This window comes from Rhinoderma darwinii, chromosome 4 (assembly GCF_050947455.1).
Source record: "Rhinoderma darwinii isolate aRhiDar2 chromosome 4, aRhiDar2.hap1, whole genome shotgun sequence".
Taxonomy (NCBI): Eukaryota; Metazoa; Chordata; class Amphibia; order Anura; family Rhinodermatidae; genus Rhinoderma; species Rhinoderma darwinii.
The window spans coordinates 73,304,718-73,327,054 of NC_134690.1; the positions used below are offsets into that span (position 1 = coordinate 73,304,718).

General features: G+C 41.7%; 1 protein-coding gene and 1 long non-coding RNA gene across 3 annotated transcripts in view; one reads left to right on the top strand and one right to left on the bottom strand.

Moving 5' to 3' along the window:
• Positions 1–22,337, bottom strand: part of EPHB1 (EPH receptor B1) — a 257,459-nt gene that overhangs the window by 94,067 nt on the left and 141,055 nt on the right. For both annotated transcript variants that reach the window (XM_075861192.1, XM_075861191.1), the window contains exon 3: positions 19,298–19,979. In XM_075861192.1, the coding sequence (XP_075717307.1) occupies positions 19,298–19,979 (682 nt within the window). The remainder of the gene's footprint in view (positions 1–19,297; positions 19,980–22,337) is intronic.
• LOC142759232 (uncharacterized) overlaps positions 17,265–22,337 on the top strand; it is a 28,869-nt gene continuing 23,796 nt past the window's right edge. Inside the window, exons 1-3 of the long non-coding RNA XR_012883109.1 lie at positions 17,265–17,343; positions 17,766–17,890; positions 20,639–20,709. This is a non-coding gene — a long non-coding RNA (uncharacterized LOC142759232). The remainder of the gene's footprint in view (positions 17,344–17,765; positions 17,891–20,638; positions 20,710–22,337) is intronic.

Below are 22,337 nucleotides of genomic sequence, written 5' to 3' on the forward strand. Positions count from 1 at the left end.
TGAATGCGGCTGAACTGCAATGCCAGACATATCCAATGACTAAAAAATAATTGTGCCATTTCTCCAAAAAAAAAATATATCAGATCCTTCTTTCTAACCCTAGACAACCCCTTTAAAGGGATGCATAGGTTGCAACGTCATCTAGCAGATCTGTAAAAGAATTGCACCAACCTTGGTATCCTGCCAGTCTGAGTAGGTCACAATGTTGGGATTTTCTAATACAGAATTGATTCTCCATCTTATCATTATCAGACATTACTGGGAATGATTTTTGGGATAGCACAGTGTTGTGTGAAATCCAGTTAACAGTCAAAGATCAAAATGGTTTAGGAAAATGGCAGTGCATTTAATAGGACAGCTTTTCCCATATAAAAACGCGTGAGTTTTGTAACCAAAGGCTGAAGGGCATAACGGCAAGACAGTGAGCAAATAAGAAATTAAAGGAAAGATGAAAGAAAAGACTGCAAATCCATCAAGAAGGGAGGGCTGCACAACAAAGAGCAATTACTTTGATCTACTGTAGAGGTAGAGGGGGGGGGGATCAATAAATAATTCAATTTCCCAGTGAATGAAGGCCGACCGCAGCGCTGAATGGATGAAAATGAATAAAGTCAACACGACCTTTGACTCTGACAAGAGATCCTGCACTTAGAGATTTTGGCTCCCCCCTAACGTTTAATCTGTCAACAGCAAAATCTGTAGATTTAACCCCTTAATGCCAGAGTTTGTGGCACTGTCAAACACGCACAAAGTGCATCATATCCCGGCAGAATAAATCCTGTCTATGAGTGCTCCGTCATGTTCATATTTATTACACAGGGCTCATGTTTTTTATGATAGTAGGAAGTCACTATATCATTGCATCTCATTAGCCTGTTCTAGAATCTTGCTCCATAAGGGTCCGCTCACACGTAGTGTAAATACTGCGGATTTTTCGCAACAGATTTTGCTGCGGAAAATCTGCAGCATAATCCAGTAGCAGCAGAGTGGATGAGATTTGAACAAATCCCATCCACACGCTGCGTAAATGCGGAGTGGAAAAAACGCTCAGAAATTGACCTGCGGTGCGTTTTTTTAATCCACAGCATGTCAAGTGTATTTGCCTAAACGCTGCTTATTTGTATTCCCCACTGAATTCAATGGGAGGTAAAACCCGCAACAAATAGCAGATGTTGCCTTTTTTTTGCAGCCACAAAGCAGCGATTTTGCTGCAAAAAATTAAAGTATCAAACTTTTTTTTTTATGTGCAGTTTTCCGCAGCGGACATTCCGGCCAAAAAACTGCACCCAGGAGGCCGGCCCTCTGACTTTATCCAGGCTGGGCCTCTGGGATGACATTCCCTATGATTGGCTGCAGCGGTCAAATGGGATGAAACATCATCCCTGGAAGCCGTCCTGGAGGAAGAAACACAGACATTTTTGTTTGTTTTATTCTATCTCATCCACTTTGCTGGTAGTGTATTGTGCTGCGGATTTTCGTTGCGGAAAAAACGCAGTATTTACGCAACGTGTGAACTGACCCTTAGAATGTGACGGGGAAAAAAAAGTAAAGGAGGCCATTGAAATTCACACATCAGTTTTTCATGCATTTTTTTTTAACCAAAGCAAGGGGTGGATCCAAAAAGAAAGATATGTATAAAGACCAGACTGTTATGTCTCCTCTCTTGTTTCAGCTCCTGTGTTTGGTTCAAAAACTTCAATTAAAACTGCATGTGTGATTCAAGCTCACGTAGCGTAAACGCAATGGAATTCTGAGCGGAAATTCCACAGCATTTAAAGAAGCAGCCACAGGTGAATGAGATTTAGAAAAAATCTCATGCAAACGTTACGAAAAACAAATGCAGCGTAAACGTTAATAAATTGACCTGGGGTGCAGAATTTAATTCCGCAGCATGTCAATTTATGCTGCGTTTTCTACAGATTTTTCTGCTGTGGGTTTTTCCCATTGAATTCAAATGGGGATGTAAAACCCATAACAGAAAGCAGCGTTGCAATTTTTGCAGCGGATTCGCAGCGATTGGCAAAAATCGCAACTCCGGAAAATAAATGAAAACCTACTGACCCAGAACTATCTCCTTCTTCCTGCAGCCCGGCCTCCTGGGACGACGTTTAATCCCACAATGTGGTGCGATTTTTCGGACTGAAGGTGCTGCTGGTTCCAGGTCGGATACGCTGCACAGTTTTTACGCAGATTATTCGACCCGTGGGAACCTGGCCTTAAGGGGAAAACCGCAATTGAGGTTTCAAAATGTGTGTTTTTGGACTCTGAAAACGGATATGTTTGGTAAAAATAGCATCCACAACGTTAACCCAGGCTGTAGAAAGGCATGCTCTCCAGAAAACCAAAAACAAGAGATACCCATCCTGTTCTATTCATCTTTCTATTGATAGCAGGCACCTTTATAGGTAGTTGGCAATGTAATGACTGTGTGGTACTGTCACTCCAGTAGTCACTCACCACTACCACCTCCCTTAATAGGAATATGCATGTTCGGCTGGGGGGGGGGGGGGGTGTTGATAGTGTTGATTTCCAGGTAAAACACAATTTGGTCGGCAATTATCCTGTTTGTAGCCAGTTTTAAGGTCTTGTTGATATTCATGATCTTCTTATATTCTCTTTTTAGAACACTTACGGCAATAAAGATAGCAATTAGCAGGCCATTGTCTTATGACTAAGTCTTAATCGTAAATCTTGGCTTTCATTGTAATATCACAAATTGCAGAGTAGGCAAAATAGGTCTCCTCCGAAAGGAAGAAAACTGTCTCTCTACTGCCACCTATAGTTGACTACCCTGTAAGTTAATATTTGAGCCTTTATAGTGCCTTGAAACATGATGCAGGTTAATATCCAAACTAGAGACAACCATCAGTAGATAGCACGGTTTCAGAGTTGTTCCTCATCAGTACAGATTAATGAACTGACTGGCTGAATGACATACTTTTAACCGACATGAGTCATGTTTTTAGCCTCTATAAAGTGTCGGACATTAACTTACAGGGTAGTCACCTATAGGTGGCACTAGACAGTTTTCTTCCTACTGGAGGAGAGCTATTTTGCGTACTTTTTTTTCCCCCAGAAAGCATTGCTCTTAACACTCCTTGACAGCTAGATCTCGGCAAGGAGAATCACTACTTTCATGCATAAAACACTTAAAGGGACTTTAACCTTTTCTCTTATAAATAAAGCTGTTTAGTTATAAATTACTAAAGGAGTAACTTTGTAATATAGGCCTTTTTATTCCTTTGTGCACGATTTTCTAGTTCTCGGAATGTAAAGAAATTGTATTTATATGTATACATACTGTGAATACATGACCCTGAATGTAGTCATGGCAACAATAATGAAAACCTCCATTGTTTAAAATTCTATAGAATTTAGACTAGATATACAAATATACTATAGTATATAGTATACTTTTCAAGTTTAGAAAGCATGAAGAAATTTCTTCTTAAAACAAATAAAAATGGAAACCAAATTACAATAGTCATGTCCCTGGACATTGGCAACCAGAACAAAAAAAAAAATCCTCAGGATAGACCATCAATATCTGATCGGTCGGGGTCCAACTCCAGGCTCCCCCGCCGATTAGCTGTTTTGAAGGGGCCGCCGCGCACGTACGAGTGCGGCTTCCCCTTTATTTCCTTTACTGCTCGCACTGTGAATCGCTGTCATGCTTGTAGTGGTGGATCACAGTATTACAGCGTTCTCCAGTTCACTAACCCCTCCCCATAAAATGTAAGGTAACATATTTAAAAGTGGTAATGCACAGAAACAATAAAAATACAGTGTTCAAATGGTTTCCCATTTACAGGTAGGACTACAGGTACAATGATTTGTGATTCGGTTTGACAGTAAATCCTTATTCACACGAACGTTTTATAGGTCCGTGTGACAGCCGTTAAAACAAAGGCCACCACACAGACCTATGTAATTCAACGGGGCCGTTCACACGGCGGTTGTTTCAACAGACCATGTGAAGGGTCCGTGAGAAAATAGGACATGGCCTTTTGTTTTGTGCTTAACGCATCCCTCCATATGCTCTAGTCTATGGGGGATGCGTGATAACGCGACCCACAGCGTACGGCACGGATGCACAACAATCGTGTGAATCTAGCCTTACACTTAAATAGTACCGCTATACCAGAACCCACACTAAATTTAGGCCCTTAAATTAAACTTCAAGATTTACATAGACATGGGGTGAGGAACGTCCGGCACGCATCACCTCAATTAGACCACACCGCCGCCGCGACATTCACTGCTTGGCTCCGTCCGCCCTACTCATTCGCATTTAGGAGCAGGAGAAGGGCGGACAGAGTCAAGTATGGCGGCTGTCTGAGTAAGATCAGTGCGTGCCGGTCAAAGAGTGGGACTCAGGTCAGGTGACCGGACTGGTCCACTCCGGGGTCAGGTGACTGGACTGGTCCACTCCCGTTACAGCATGCCCCGACATCACTCTTACCGCCGCTGCCACCGTGTCATTCCCTCCTTGGCTCCGTCCACCCTACTTACTCAAAGTGAGGTCAGGTGACTTAAAGGTTTTTTCCATAAAGGATATTTATGATATATCCACAGGATATGTCATAAATGTCAGATCCCACCTCTGGGTCCTAGATCTATCTCTAGAATGGGGCCCCCTAAACCCTGTTCTACCTTTCTGTGTTCCGGCTGATTTCCGACCATGAAGAAGAAGACAGCGTAGCTCGCGGAGTCCCATAGAACTGAATGGTTGTTACGGAAACAGCGTAGCTCGCAGAGATGGGACCTGCCTCTATCTGACATTTATGACATATCCTGTGGCTATGTCATAAATGTCCCTAATGGGAAAACCCCTTTAAGTAAGACGGAACAACTTAGTGCTGGGGTTAGTTAATTCAATGTTTGACCATATATGACAGGCTCATTTTTAAGTTGATAATTTTGTATGACCCGCGAATGATGTTATAAATATCCAAATGGCCCTTGGCGGAAAAAAGGTTCCTCACCCCTGATCTAGACCTTAGACCAGACCCATAAATTAATTCTGACCAGACCCCAAAAATAAATTCCGATCCCACAACAGACCTCAAAATAAACTCAAACCTCAGACCAGACCCCAAAATTAATTTAGATCAGACCCCTAAATAAATTGAGATCCCAAAGCGACCCTTAAAATTTATAAGACCCCTGTCCAGACCACTAAATTAGATCAAACCCCAGACCAGACTGGTAAATAAATTGAGACCCCAGACTAGACCTCTAAATAAAACTCAAATCCCAGACCAAGACCCTAAATATATTCAGACACCAGACCAGACCGCTAAATTAATTTAGACCCCACACCGCAGACCAGACCCCTAAATTAATTCAGACCTCAGATCAGATTAAAAAACAGCAACTAAAAATTCATACCCCAGGAGGGTAAGTATACAGGCCGTTATATAATGAATTAATGCAATATATAATCACCAATTAAAAAAAAAAAAAAAAAACGTGGAGGGGGGCCCCTGCTGCTCCCCTTTCTGCGCACAAGTCAAGTGCCCCGATAGCCCCCAGCTATGCCTCATGCAGTATAATTTTTTGCATGAAGTTGAACTGAAAAGCGTACTTTGAAGCATCGGTAACCCAGCGTATACTAGCCAGACGTATGCCAAAAGTATAATCTTTTAGCTTACATTTGGCGATTAAAGTCTATGGGCATGTTAAATAAGTACTGTACGTCAGGAGATTTTACATGATTTTTTCCAAACATTCATCAAGAAAATATATTTTGATGTGAATGTATATTTACAAGTATGAGAAGATACCCTCCCAGAGGAAGTGGCATCCCTCAATTACAGTAACTCATCCCTTTTAAACAGTAACTGGTTAATATTATCATGAAATCTCCATTTCGCACTTGAGGTTTTCCGGTAAGGATAACCGCGGCTATGGGGAATTTCTAATTTATTGCCGTCGACACCGGAATTAGTCATCTGACTACAAGTCATTTTTTATGGCGATTGACTTTAAACTGTCAAAAAATGGCTCATATCTACAAATGGATTAGCAAGGAATCTGAAATTTCATGTGGATTACTGTAAAGCTCTTACTGCAATAGGGAGTGATTACAGAAAGAACACTATATTCCCAAATGTATCCCAGTAGGTGAACCAACACTTTAATGGGTGCATCACTATGCAATGTAATAAGGCTGTCGAATGAAGGAAAAAAATAACTGAGCAAGAGAGAGACTGACTGATTAGGGGTGAGCAGACGTACAAAGAAATTCTAGAGTATGGCTGGCTGTGTAGGAGCATAGCCCTTGAGAGTTGCTGATGACTGCTGTTTTGCTGTGCCTGTGCGCTAACACATGTTCACACAGCATATCAGTAATTCAGAGGGACACCTGCTGGGTACTGGCCCCCTGTGGGCCATCTTGTAATCACACTCTCTTTTTTTACAGCCAGCGAGAAGACTACTCTCTATTGCCTTCCTGCATTTCCAGGTGTTCCCACCCCGTCTGACCCCAGTCTTCTCTCTTAAAACAATATATTAATTTAACAAGTAACAATCTGGCACATAAAATGTCAGATTTTAAGGCGAGACAAGTCAACAGAGTCCTGTGAATTATAGCTGTAACATATTATATATCGAAATGTACAATAAGGATAATAGGGGGTTGATTTCGCTTGTTACAGTTTGCCTTCCTGCATTCGTTTCAGTCACAACCCCCCAGAGATCAGTCACAAAATGTTTCATAGCCCTCAGAGTCTTTAATGGAAAACTGCAACTTGAGGTGTGAAAGATTCCGTTTTTATATGTTTATTTTTGCTAATAAAGTGCCCTTACTGGGGTTCTGGATAAACATCGGGCTCTAATAACCAAGAACATGTTGTGCTCACGCGTTCCGATATGCAATGTATTCAAACTTGATCCTTGGGAGTAGAGTTGAAAAAACTACGAAAAAGAGTTCGACCTGTATTTTGCCAATGGGCAAATTTCCTATAACAAAGCCATGTATGCTGCATAGAAGACAGAGGAGGCTGAAATGCTAACATATCGATCCATAACCATTGTCTTATAAGTGGCAAATACAGCTTTGTAATAGGGAACTGTCGGCAAAATGCCAGAGAAGCAAAGTTTCGCTCATTTCTACCTGGAAGTAATATTTTAGAGATTTTCAAAACTAAAGGCAGGTTGGACAAAATGTTATATGAAAATGATTTGAAATTCATTCTCAAATAATAATAGGGTGTGGGGAGAGGGTTTTTTTCTTTTGTTCATTGAGTTGAGAGAACAAGAAAAACAACTGACCCTGGTATACCCCATCAGGTCACCCTTCCTAGTCAGAGTTACGCCGCTACTCATGGGACGAATCCAACCACCAACCTGTACCCTAGAGACCCTATTAATGGCCTAGCCAATTTTTTATAGTGGATATCTGGTATAGAGCTGGGACCTAGATAGGCAAATATACAAATAGGAAAAGCAAAAATGTGCAAAAAGTCCAAACTGTTCAAACAATGGGTAGACACAAATGAAGAAAAAAAAACAATACCCAGCAAAAAGAAATACTCATAAAAAAACATACCACAACCACCAGACGGAGGTTATGAATCATGAAAAAGAAATCAGTATGTCTAGAGAAGTGGTTTTGATTGACTTTAGCCCCTTAAAGACCAGGCCAATTTGAGTTTTTTCATTTTCGTTTTTTCCTCTCCACCTTCCAAAACCCATAGCTTTTGTATTTTTTTGTCGACATAGCCATATCAGGGCTTGTTTTTTTTGTCGGAGAAGTTGTAGATTTTCATGCCACCATTTATTGTACCGCATAATGTAGTGGGAATCTGGAAAAAAATGTTGTGGGGTGAAATGGGCAAAAAACAGCGATTACACCATATATTTTTTTTACGTCGTTCACCGAGCGGGTTAAGCCATGCTATATTGTGATAGTTTGGACTTTTACAGACGTGCCAATACCAGTTATGTTAAATTTTTTTAACATTGCTTTAGGGAAAAAATGGGAAAAGGTTTTTTTTTTTACTTTTAATATTTAATTATTTTTGGAACATTACAAAAATCTTTATTCAACTGTTTTTTACTTTTTTTATTAGCCCCCTAGGAGACTTGAACCAGCGATTGTTGGATTGCTTGCATGATATACTGCAATACTAACGTATTGCAGTATATTGTGATTCTGACAGTGTCTTTGAAGCCCTGCCAGAGGCAGGGCTTCGAAGAAGTACAAAGATGGCAGACCTGGCGGCCTTCATTAGGCCCTCAGGGTGCCATAACGACCGTCGTCACTGGCTGATCCTGTCGCAGGGGAGGCGCAATGCCATGTTCGAGGGGGGCGTCCCCCTGATTCTAAAAATGTAAATGCCGCGGTCGCTATTGACCGCGGCATTTAAGGTATTAAACGGCCGGAATCTAAATGATCTTTCATTCCGCCCATTGCACTAAGGTGTCGGCTGTATAACACAGCCGTCACCCACTGTGTATGGAGCGAGCTCAGCCCGTGAGCCTCTCCATACTTCCCCTTAACGACTACCGTGTATCAGTACGTGACATGTCGTTAAGGGGTTAAACGATAGACATAATAAACTGCGTTCCAACTTGTTTCCCATGAAAATTGGAAGGTTCATCAGGGAACAAAACTAGTAGTAAAAAAGAAATAGTCAAAAAAAAAGATCAATACTTGTAACACATAATGCAACAGAGCTGGATGTAAAAAGTCCTACTGGTTCAAGATTATCAGCAATGTACAACGGCAAATAAAACCAATGTATCATGTGAGTTGAGGTGCTCACAACCCAGGTTACCGTATGTAGTACAGAGAAGGAGAAGATAACTCCATCAAATCGCTAAATTTGTTTGGTTTTCTGAGCATACAGCACATTATAGTGACAGAAGCAATTTAATGAATAATCTCTGAAAACAGAGCACCAGCTAGGCAGCGCCTGAATACATTTGAGATTTTTCCTGGCTAAAAGCCCTGCCACCAGATATGACCATACCAGATATCCATGATCTTCTGGATGCCAGCTGTCAGGGTCTATAGCAGATTCGGAGTCCAGTGGCTGAAATACTCTGGCAGGAGGGTGATAATAGCAAAAGCAGTCAAGGTTTGGTACACAGATTAGCGGCAACAATTTGTAGCGTAAGGCAGAGAGGTGATCAGAAAACAATCCAAGTTCGGTACACAGATAATCAAAATCCGTTTGTAGAGCAAGGCAGAGACGTGGTCAGGAAATAATCCAAGATCGGCACACATATAAGAGTAACAGTTTGTAGAGAGGCAGCAAGAAATTAGACTAGAGGCAGGAAGCTAGATAGTCTGGCAATCAGGAACTGCAAGGGCTGGGCATATATAGGGAGCCTAAAGGGGGGGGGGCTAATTTGGATACCAGTGCAAGGATTCTTAAGAGGAAAGAATCAAAAGAACCTAGACAACAGATTCAGCACTTGAGCTGTCCAGCGTTTCAGATAGCTCAGTGAGAACAGCTTCTGCCTGGGACACTGGTGTTAGGACCCAAACCCAGAAACTCCTATGTGGTCACCTGTTATATCGCAGAAGGGATGGTAGTGTGTATTTGAAATCCTATTGCTGTGGATAATGTTGGCCAGTCCTTAAGTACTGCAGTAAAGAGTATTATTTACTTTTTTTTTTTTACACATCCAGTTGCAAGGGTAAAGGAGGGAAACCGGTTTGATGCTTGCACCATTTATATTAATACCAACAGTTATAGTATTCCCCTTTAATTTCCCATCCAGCCCGCTTACAAAGCGGTTACTTCACATTTCTTAACTTTTGTTTTCTAAGTCTTCAAAAGTTGTAGAAAAAAACATAGGCAAACAGTCACATCAAGGATGGCATGAGCCTGCCTACCAGCATCTGCTGCATCAGGAAGGGAGCGAAACGTCTAACTTCAAAAGGTTTATACAAGTCTTTCATGTTTCGCTTTAATTGGTCGGTGTAAAGGGAACTCTGATTAGCGCTGCAGTGATTGATACAGTATTTTCAATGTGCAGCACTTTCTCTGTATATATATCACTCTATATCCTCAGAAACTACTTGCAAAGCTGCAGAATTTAACACTTTGATAACTGCTGAGTAGGCAAACATATCAGAAACTATTTAATGATAATAAAGAACAGTGCAAGTGCTGCATTATGAAAAGGGGAACGTGATTCGGAAATGTAATGGAGAATAATAGAGACGAGATAATTTTCCGATATTCAGATTTTAAAAAAAGTCGCCGCAAATTGCAAGTGCCCCGATTTCCCTGAAAACTCGTGACTGGCTCTCTGATGTCTCCAGGACTAAATCCAACCCCTATGGTACTTACTAATATACTGTGTTTAGAAGTTTTCCACATTTTATTTCATCTTGAGGTGCCACCCCCTGGTTACACAGGTCTCTTCCCTTCGCAGCCCCTCCACTCTCATCTTGAAATGGTCAGCATATAGCATAGAACTATTACGGACAAAAGTAAAGTCTTCCATCATTATAAATTAACATCTAATTAATAGTAATATTAATGTTCTGCTGGAACTGGTGCAGATGGTGAGCAGATTGTCAGCATATTGTGTACTGTTTTTGCCCTCCACATTACGGCAGGGTTTTTGCACAGACCATTATGGCACTTATATTTGCAAACATTATGATGGCAGCATATTATTACCAGCCTGTTTGCCTTATATAAATTAAAGCTGAATCTAAGAGGCTGACCCAGATGTCATGATAAACAATAATGCTTAAAGTTGCCATAAAATAAATTAAAAAAAACCTTTAGAGGCGAGGTTAAAAAAAACTGACTTTAATGCTGTGATGATACAGAAGTTAAAATAAAATTCGTCATCAGCTGCAATTTTTTGGACAAGAGCAGAGAGGCTGCCCAGGGAGGAGACCTGAATAACCAGGGGCGGCGCTTCACGATGGAATAAAATGGGCAGAACTTCTAAACATCGTACATTAGTAAGTGCTATATATTGTCATCTGTTTAAGAAACATTATATATAAAGTGGCCAACCCCTTTAAAAGCCAGCATCAATAATGTCAACCACCTATACCCCTCATGATTGGCTGTACTAGAGGGAGGGATAACCGCAGTGCATTTTGGGAAGGCTGCCTGCAAAGCATTATGGGAAAGTCCGCCCGAGGTCATGTAACCTTTTTTCTAATCTGTAAAATGTTGGACGGCCATTTTGCCGCGATTCATACGCCGAAAACCCCAAAAGTTTTATGCTGAATACAAAACTTTTCGAAGTTTAGACCAAATTCGATTTGTGTAGAATCGATTTGCTCATCTCAAGAGAACAATAAAAAAGCAACGAATGCAGCAGACAGCTGGTAGCGCCAAGCTAAGAGGGCACAGCCAGATCTACATAAGCTACTTAATATTAACACAGATAGGAAACAAGTGATGGATATTTGCATCTGTGGAACTGTTAGAGATCTCTGATTTCTCATAGTTGTCATTTACAGTTACACCATTGACCCATCTGGTGTTGACCTTAAATCCCCCCCCCCTCCACCGGAATAATAAAAGTTTTTAGATTCACTGGTTTAATGGGGAGGGGGGTTATAGAGAAAAGAGGATCCTTTTGAAAAATTGTAGTTCCACCCTCTTTCAGTAATACTGTCAACATTTGCTGGGTCCCACTCAGAGGCTAACAATCATCTCCAGTCACAGGATGCAATGGTGGAGGGGCACCATTGAATCTTTCTATTTAGTCACTCTCCTCTGGGTACACCTCGAAATTCCAAGAATGAGTAAAACATCCAAAAAACTTTTGTCTGCAGTACTGGAATATTAGGTATATGGTTATGGCTGTGCCCTTCCTACTGCTGGAAAAGTGATATAGTATGACTGGCTAGGATAAGAATGGAGCTCATCCCTAGTGAACATCAGGGCCCACCTACAGATATGTCCTTACTTACCTTTTCTCTTATCTCAGCATACTCTGAGATGTGAGGTGCAAGATGACCAGCTTTAAAGAAAACATGATTTTGCGATACTCTGTCACGAGAAGCCTATGCTATGTGTCAATGTGTGGTCCCCCAGTGGTTTTAATGTGAACTGCAGCCGTCACAGGTTTTGCTTACATGTCACAATATTTTATTAAATTGGTTTAATGAGAAATTGGAGTCTTTAGCCGTATTCAAGCAAAGGTAAAAGTGGTCGCATCTGTATAAACCTGAACCCCGAAGAGCTCATTGATATTGTCTGAACCATTTTAATGATTTAATGAGAGTATCAGTCATAACCTGGGGTGTTAGAGGTTACACTACAGCAATTCAATGTACACTAATTCACTGTCCCATCTTCAGCTCTGTTAGTAATATAAAGTGACAACGGCCACGCACAATAAACCACAGACCTGACTTTATTTTCTAATCCAAGACCCATTGCAGGTTCAGCTTCCTTGCCGAGAAATGAATCAATTTTTAATAACCTCCCTACTGACACGATGGTTATGAGAGCTCAGCATACAGTACACTCCACTGGGCCTCGGATCGGACATCACTGAGGCAGCGTGGCAGAACCTTGTGCAATGTTTATTCCTATTAAATTGATCGTGTCATGTTGTTTTCGACATTGAGTGCCTGTAGACCTGCTGAGATCTCTTCCTCCTGCCAGTGTCTAAAATCTATCTTATGTGTAATGCAGGAAAGACATTTGTTGTCTCCCCTGACGTGTAACCCCTAACAGTGCAGTGATATCACAGCATTATTATATGACTGCAGCACACAAAAATACCGACCCCCTGAACTTGGTTCTGTCCAATTGTTTCTATGAGTTGAAAGAGTTTCTTCAATGTGAAATTCATAAACCAAACCCTTTATCCCCGAGTAAGCTATAAAAAAAAGATAATCCCGGATTTAGCCGAATATATTCACTGCTTAACATATTTTTCCACTGCCAATTACTCTTGTGCATTAATAGCACTGAGATTGGTTTGCTCAGACCTGGCACAGATAGAAAAACTCTGAAAATGCTCTCATTTGTTCAATCAAAATGATGCAACTTTTTGTCCTACTAATGGAAAGGAACAGAAAAATGAAAAACTTCCATTGCAAAAAAAATTCAAAAATACAATATAAATACATGAAAGCCTTAGAATATTCAATTTAGCCATTTTGGAGTCACACCAGTCTAACCAAAGCCGGTTTCCAAAGGTAACAACCACTGGCAGCCATGTTCCTGCCTGATTTTGTCATCTAGATTTTCATAGCCCCAATTTTCCTACTGCCCTACCTGTGTTCCAGGCTTCACTGTAGGGGCTCGTCCACATCCGGGATTGCGGACGGAAAAAACGCAGCAGAATACAGTAGCAGCATATTTAGGTGAGATTTAACAAATCTCATCCACACGCTGCGTAAATATTCAGAGCAGAAATTTACCTGCGGTGCGTATTTTTCGGACCGCAGCAGGTCAAGTCCTGCTGCGGAAAGTGGACAGAGTTGATGTGTTTTTCAGAGGACATATCACCATCTCCCAGCATTGAGAGAAACGCAGCAAAAAAACGCACCATTTTCTGCAGTGAAAAACGCAGGAAATGGTGCGTTTTTGCCGCAGCGGAAAGTCTGCTACTTTCAACGGAATTTGCTGCAGAGATTTTCTGCAGCAATTCCGTTAAGTGTGGACAAACCCTAATACTGGCATTCTACTCATCAATCTGGTTAGATGACTATAGCTATAGGTCCTGCGCAGACGGTACACCCTAAGACTCTGTTCACATCTGCGTTGGGGTCCCGTTCTGACGTTCCATCTGAGGTTTCCGTCAAAATGGGACCCTGAGCAGACACAAACGGACACCGACGGAAACCAGAGGTTTCCGTTTCCATCACCATTGATTTCAATGGTGACGGAGCCGGCGCCCTTGGTTTTCGTTTGTCCCTTTTGTGCACCAGATCCGTCATTTTGCCGGAAGCAATAGCGTAGAGACAAACGGAAACCACGGGCGCCGGCTCCGTCACCATTGAAATCAATGGTGATGGAAAACGGAAACCTGTGGTCGGTGTCAGTTTGTGTCTGCTCAGGGTCCCGTTCTGACAGAAACCTCTGACGGAACGTCAGAATGGGACCCCAACGCAGATGTGAACAGAGCCTTACAGAAGCACAAAAAATGTTATGATCATGAGTAAACAATGCTGCTTCTCTATCTCCTATCGGTTATTTAACCCCTTAATGACCGCCGATACGTCTTTTTACGGCGGTCATTAGTGGGCTTTATTCTAGAGCGCCGCCAAACTACGTCGCTGCATTAGAATAAAGTAAACAGAGCAGGGAGCCGTGAAATCTCCCTGCTCTCAGCTGCCAGAAGCAGCTGAGGGCTGGGGGCGTCCCTGCTCTGCCGGGTGAGATCGATATTAGTATCGATCTCACCCGTTTAACCCTTCAGATGCGGTGCACAATAGCGAGCACCGCATCTGAATGGTTTTGCAGAGAGGGAGGGAGCTCCCTCTCATCTCACTGACACCCGGCGATAAAATCGCCGAGTGTCTGTGTCTTCTATGGCAGCCGGGGGTCTAATAAAGACCCCCAGGTCTGCCTGCAGCGAATGCCTGTCCGTTTGCCTGTCCGCAGGCATGACCTAGCAGATGCCTGTCCGTTTTAAACGGACAGGCAGTAATACACTGCAATACAAAAGTATTGCAGTGTATTATAATAGCGATCGGAGGATAGGGAAGTCCCCTAGTGGGACTAGTAAAAAAGTAAAAAAAGTTTAATAAAGTTAATTTAAAAAAAAAGTGAAAAAAAAAAAAATGAAAAACCCAGCTTTTCCCCTTACAAAATGCTTTACTATTAAAAAAAACTACAATAAAGCAAAAAAGTTACACATATTTGGTATCGCCGCGTCCGTAACGACCCCGACTATAAAGCTATTATTTAACCCGCACGGTGAACGTCGTAAAAAATAAAATAAAAAAAACAATGGAAAAATTGCTGTTTTCTGTTAATCCTGACTTAAAAAAAATGTGATAGAAAGTGATCAAAAAGTCGCATCTACTCTCAAATGGTGCCAATAAAAACTGCAAGTCGTCCCGCAAAAAACAAGACCTTATACAGCTATGCCGACGCAAAAATAAAAAAGTTACAGCTCTTCGAATGTGACAATGGAAAAATCTAAAAAATGGCTTGGACATTAGGGCCCAGAATGCCAGCAGGGGGAAGGGGTTAAAGTGTTTTTTTTTCCCTGGATTATGTACATTTCCATGTGCCCCATATCCTGTTCCCATGTTGTATCTTCATTTATATCTTTATTTCATTATCTTTGTATGTGTCAGTGCTAGATAGAAGTAAACACAGACAGGTGGATAGATCATGCTGAAAATAGTATGTGCGTAAATAAATGTAAAGTATACATTGCATTACCATGCAAGATGACAATCCATCCAGAACTGATGGCACATTACGAGAGCGGCTAAGTCTGCAGCTGACTGTCAGTTCATAATCGGGTTTTAGAACACAGCAGTAAGACGCTATAGGAGATTGCCAATTAGAAAAGATTCGCCGGAGTATCACCGTTAGTATGTGATAGTGCCCTGTGGGTGCACACAACGTACACAGTGGGTGCCAGTGTCATAGTGAACACTTCAACACATTTTAGATGACCATAGATGGACACTTTGAATAGCTGTCATCTCATTCGTAGTTTGGCCAGCAGCTTTCAGCCCTACATATCAATACAGTGGGAGGATAAGCGTCATCACCCACCCCAGGATTGCTTATCTCAAAGAGGACCTGTCACCTCTCCTGACATGTTTATTTTTGTAAATACTTGTATTCCTTATGAAATAGTAATGCTGGAGCATCTTTTCTTAGAACTCTACATTGTGCCATGACTGTTAGGGTATGTTCACACGGCCTATTTACGGACGTAAATCGGGCGTTTTTGCCCCGAATTACGCCCGAAAATAGCGCCTCAATAGCGCTGACAAACATCTGCCCATTGAAAGCAATGGGCAGACGTTTGTCTGTTCACACGAGGCGTATATTTACGCGCCGCTGTCAAATGACGGCGCGTAAATAGACGCCCGCGTAGAAGAAGTGACCTGTCACTTCTTTGGCCGTAATTGGAGCCGTTATTCATTGACTCCAATGAATAGCAGCGCTAATTACGGCCGTAATTGACGCGGCGTTCAAGCGCCTGCACATGCCGGTACGGCTGAAATTACGGGGATGTTTTCAGGCTGAAACATCCCCGTAATTTCAGCCGTTACGGACCCCCGCCGTGTGAACATACCCTTATTCTTACTGGAAATGTACATATAAATTGAAAACTGGGTGTTACCGTTCCGATAGTCAAAGGTCTGCGTCCCTACAGGGTCAGCAACCATCGGCACTCCAGCTATTGTGAAACTAGAATTCCTGAAATCCGTTGGCTGGAATAATAATGCCGTTGGCTGTCAGTGCATGCTGGGAGTTGCAGTTTCACAACAGCTGGAGGGCCGAAAGTTGCTGACCACTTCCCTACACAGTCTGGCGCTGTTAGTACTATTTGGACATTGTCAGTCTGTGTAAGGACGTACCCTCAAATGGTGACACCCCGTTATCAATTTATCTACAATGCAGATGCAGAAAGTCTTTAGACCCCGATTCTTTCTGGCCCCTCTGCCATAAAGTCCAGATTGTTGGAGTGCTGCAGTGATGGTTGACCTTCTGGAAGTTTCTCCCATCTGCACACAGGATTTTGGGAGCTCAGTCAGAGTGACCATTGGGTTCTTAGTCACTTCTCTTACCAAAGCCCTTCTCCCCTGATTACTTAGTTTGGTGGGGCAGTCAGCTCTAGGAAGAGTCCTGGTTGTTCCAAACTTCTTCCATTTAAGAATTATGGAGGCCACTATGCTCTTTTGAACTTTCAGTGGAGCACACATTTTTTTTGTACACTTCTCCAGATCTGTGCCCCACACAATGTTCTTTCCTCCTCATGGCTTGGTTTTTGCTCTGATATGCATTGTCAGCAATGAGACCTTATATAGACAGGGGTGTGTCTTTCCAAATCATGTCCAATCAAAAGAGTTTACCACTGGTGGATTCCAATCAAGGTGTAGAAACATTTCAAATATGATCTAGAGAAATAAGAGGCCCCCAGACCTAAATGTCAAGTGTCATAGCAAAGGGTTTGAAAACTTATGTCCATGGGAAATTTGAGTTTGTAATTTTTTATAAATTTGCAAAAATTTCTAAAATTCTGTTTTCACGTTGTCATTATATGGTATTGAGTGCAAAATGATGGGGAAAAACTTGCATTTTTTTTATTTTAGTACAAGACCTCAACATAACAAAATGTGAAAAAAGTGAAACGGTCTGATGACTCTCTAAATGCACCTTAGAAAACCCCCTTGAGGTGAAAAAAAATAGTATGAAGCAGGTAAAATCTTGTCTATTAGATTCATGTTCCTCCAGAACACAAGTGTCTGGAGACTATAAAAGCCACTATAGACAATTGTCAGCTGATCATTCCAAAACTAGTAACATCTACATGTCTATGGACAGCTTACATGTCTGATGGGAACTACCATTTCATACATTTCAGTACCTCTACACCCTTCAGCAATATATCAGTATCCCAGAAATGACTCCAAAAGGGCCAGTGAATGACCTCATCATGTACCATATGACTCCATCCATGCCATCAATCTGATATTATTGTGCTACTTAGTAAACATGGGCCAGCCTGTCTTTCATCAGAAACTTAGAAGCAGTTGTATTGACCTTGTCTAAATGTTTTCTCACCATTTTATGCTGCTCTTTAATCCTCTGAATGAGTAATTGGCTGTTTTTTCCCAAAAGGCCAGGGTGCATTTAACACGAAAATAAAGAACCACTTTGCATTATGCTGAATTCACACTGCAGCGGACAAGATTATAGACGGAAAAGCACTTTTTTTCCTCTCGTCCCGAGAGGTTAAGAATGAGGTGAGACCTTGGCTTGATTAAGGTTTGAGTGCTGAACCCTCATAAATAAATACGTATTTGTATATAACCGCCACTGTGTATACAAATATATAAACCAATACAGGTCAGTATGTGTGTGATATTCTGAGATACCGAGCACAGGGGGTAGATGGTGGCATGGCATGTTACGCCATCACATTACAATATCACAACATGTTGCAGCAAAACCATCTCACAAATCTGCAAACAGATAAGATACAACTTGGCTGTGCCATGATGGCAAACTATAGCCCTACCTAAAGGGGTCTTCCCAGCTAGACAACCACTTCTTAAGCCGGCCATACACATACTATAAGATAAAAGTCAGTGGAAATGGTGGATTTCAATTATTTCGGTCCATCATCACTTTAAAATTTAACATGAACGATCGTTCGCGATCACCGATGACTGGACGCTGTCTGCTATAACAGTGATCAGTCATGTTGGATTACTTGGGCCAGCACCCGGCCTTAGAGGTGGGCAGGCCATAGAGGTGGGCAAACCTGTGCAGTCACAGAGGGCACCCAATATGTACTGAAGGGGACAATAATGGCCTGGGCACTCAGAGCTGGCAACCCCGTGCCTACACTTGGTGCCCAAAGCGAAGGAATGGCAAATATTATGCCTGTTTTATCTATTGGAAAGCATTATTGAGGCAACTGTCTGGCAGTGATATTTGGGAGCCTTACAACAATGTTATTTGTTTATGGGCACTATGTAGTAAACCATAAGACATTAGCACATACAATACAAGGTACTGTACAGGGCCCCAACCAACGTAAGACCAGCCCTGGTGAAAACTATGCGTGTATGGCATGATTTGCCGCTTCGGTTTGGCATTTTGATAGTTGGATTGTCCGTATCAACTATCTGATGTGTAATTGATTGACAGCATTGTGGTTGATCCTCATCTTAAGAGTATGACCAGCTAAAGGATAAGCCATCCCAGGCCTGTCCCTCCATGCAACTATTTATTTCCCCTGCGGCAGGGGAGATGTAATATTACATAGCACCTAAATAAATGAAGGGGTGACCATGGTCTTGAAAAGGTTAAGATGTATCGTCTGCAAATTCTACAGTATATTCAATAGATGCAACTTTCCTAGAAGAAACAAGATTACGACATAATGTGGATATAACAAACATGTCACCTTTTCGTACTCACAATGCTATGGAAACAAATTAGAGGGATCTACATAATTGTTAACAGAAGGTGGAAGCTGAACTCGAGACCCTATACTGCCTTCTGAGAATAAATGTCTAGAATACAAGTAGTGTAAGTAATTAGACATTTTCCAAAGCCTTTCCTGAGATTTTCTTCAGCTCGAATGTGGTCAAAATGTACACAGGATATCATTTGAATTTCAATCTTCAGAAATGACTTCTTACCTTTACAGACAGTATGGTTTTCGGGTTCATATCCAGCTTTGCAGGTACATCTTCCTATAGGAACCATCCACTCCCCATCTCCATTGCAGTATAGTTTAATGTGTACATCCACTTCCTCTGCATTCGGGATGCAGGTCCCTCGTGAGATCACCAATGATGTGCTCTCTGCCCCAGTCATGGTTTCAGGGAAGACTGCAAAATTCTGAACCACACTAGGGCACTTTTTGAAGAAGACACGGACGGAGAGGAGCGACATGCATGCTCCATAATCCTGGAAGGCTAAATAAAAGCCAGTGCGAGTCAATGGGCCAAAACTACGAACCTCTGTGTTCACCTTCATCAGTCTGCCACCAAAGTCAACTTGTGAAAAACTTTCGTCTGCAGCTATGGTGTCCACTTTAAGATAAGGGGCATCGTTCGAAAATGCAGAGTCTTTATTGGCAACATGAGAGTCTGTCTCGTAATAATACAAGTTAAATGTCTCCTTACAAGAGCCTGGCACATTAGGAAGGCTACTACAGTCCCGGACAGTAAACCGCATTTCCACGTAGACACGCTGGGCGCTCCGCCTTGAAATAAAGGTGGTGCGGAGCCAGTTGTTTTGGTTAGGCCCAAAGACGTTACACACTTGATATGTGCGGATTGTGTTGAGGTTTTCATCATAGCCACTTACTTCTTCCCACTGCAAGAAAAAAAGATTACAATTAGATATACAGTCAAATATCTGTATACACCTATGTAGCAAATGACTTCAATCTGAATTACTAACCAAATAGCAACCTGCCACACGCCATCATGTAACGTTACATAGGTCCCAGAAAGTACTATAGTGCTGAATGGGTCCGTTTTTGGAGCAGTCAAACTCTTATTAGCAAAGGCTGCATACCGTAGTATGTATATAAACTCATATAGTAAAATATGAGTGTGAACCACCCATATCCAAGTGGGCATGTGCTGAATATACATAACCCAAAAATATACTTTTAAAATGCATTATTTTTTTAATATGCCAACTTTAACAGTGAAAGAACCTCAAGTATGTATGGTGCGGGCAGCTGGGCCAAGCTGTATATGGCGGCAAGCCAAGCTATAGCTGGTCTGACCAATAAGTACCCCTTCCGAATCCAGCCAACACAAAATTCCTGCAGCTTTTGTCCTCTAAATAGTTCACTGGCAGCCCCATTTTCCTTATCTTGAACACCATGACTATTTCATTTAATATTACCTTGTGTCTGGTTCAGTTCTGCATTTTATCTCTATGGAGAATTCTCCTTCTGCAGCATTTTGCTCCACACCAGAATGACTTGTCTTCTGAGAACTCTACACTTTTATCTTTTGCAGAGAGCAGATCCCCCACTAAGCATCATCTTGTCTACTCCTGGCTCATTATCTGCTACTCTTGCATCACAAAGGTAAGTGATATTAATCACAAAGATTAATTTGGCTGGATAGCACTTCATGGCACTTTAGAAATTTGCGCTCCGCAAGCTCCGGGGATGAAGTCACCGCAGCAACTAATTAAAACCCCATCTTAAAAAGCAATGTTATTGTTCTGATAATGAAATAAACAGGAGATGAAGGAGGATAAGGTGCGTGTGGAGAGGCAATGGCGGGAGCTTTCATTCCAACCAACATTAGCGCGTACACTCACAGCAAATCAAACTGCCAATAATAATAATAATCATAATGTACATTAAACTATTATAAAAGTGACGCTCTTGCCTTATAACACATCCAGTAAAGAATCAGATAGTTGCCCAATTATTCCCATCATTTATTCTATAATTTTGGTAATGTATAACCAATGCTTATTTACGGAAAAACCTCTTTACTATGCCACAAACTAAATTCCCAATACCAAACTACATGACCCCTTTAATGCAAGCTTTTAAACTCAATTCTACTTTTGTCCCAGGATCGACTGCTGAAAGGTATTGTTCATCCAGACAACTCCTGTCCTTATGTCGTATTAGGGCACATAGACATCATAGAGAGGGGTCCCACGCTTGGGCCATCCTGAGCACTCCCTATCAGCCAGAGTGGGGAGACAATATCTAGTAGCGGCTCTCGCTCTGGTGGTCTCCAGGAATTACATAAAATGGACATTCGTCAGAATAGGCACCATGTAATACTACATATCCTGGTTGGCCTTGGCTACGGCTGATTTCGCTAGGGGTTCTTGGGAGCCTGACTAGGCTCCCATATTTTTGCCAAGGGTCTCATGAGCTGGCTCATTGAATTTAGCCCACGTTGATAGAGTCCACCTATTAATGAGTATGCATAGTACAGGCCTTCCTCGATCATGAATACTATGCAAGAAATACAGTGAAGATTGACACAAACTCAGAGCAGTAGAGAAGAGGGAGCGAGGGGGAGAATGCCTATGGAAACTGGGTGGGTGGCAATCTCTATGCGTCCTGTAGCAGATGCCATTAGTGGTTGTCACCCACTATCTGTTACTTTTTTATAAGACCATGATAACACAAAAACAGTCAAAGAGAATATTATAAGACTTCACACAGGATGACAATTAAAGGACTATTTCGGGTATTTGACTTTCTTTTATTGAGAAATGCTCTTGATCAGAGAACCATTCTTACAATACAGATAGCTGCTCTATGACCGGTCCTTCGGGACGTTGCACCCCATTTATACCCTACACCCGCGTTGATCCTTGTAGTTTGTTCATCACTCTTACAGGTGTAGGCAAAGACTTTGAGAGGACTCTATACACCTCATAATACTGAGACCTCAGGTTATTTAATACTTCTACATGAGTCTCATCCCATAGATATTACACTAAATGTATTTTACTACATATATGAATTCCTGCGCACAATCGCCCTATAAATGTAGAATTATAATGTAATTTCTTATAAACAATGAGTTCTGAATTCATGACATCAGTGTTAGGGAAAGCTTGTTTATTAGTAGATTATTAGGGAGATTATACCGATATAAATGATTATATCGGTTATTCCATAGACATGCATCGGCTTGCAGCGTCTTGCCTATAGATTGTCATAAATGTCCTTGGTGA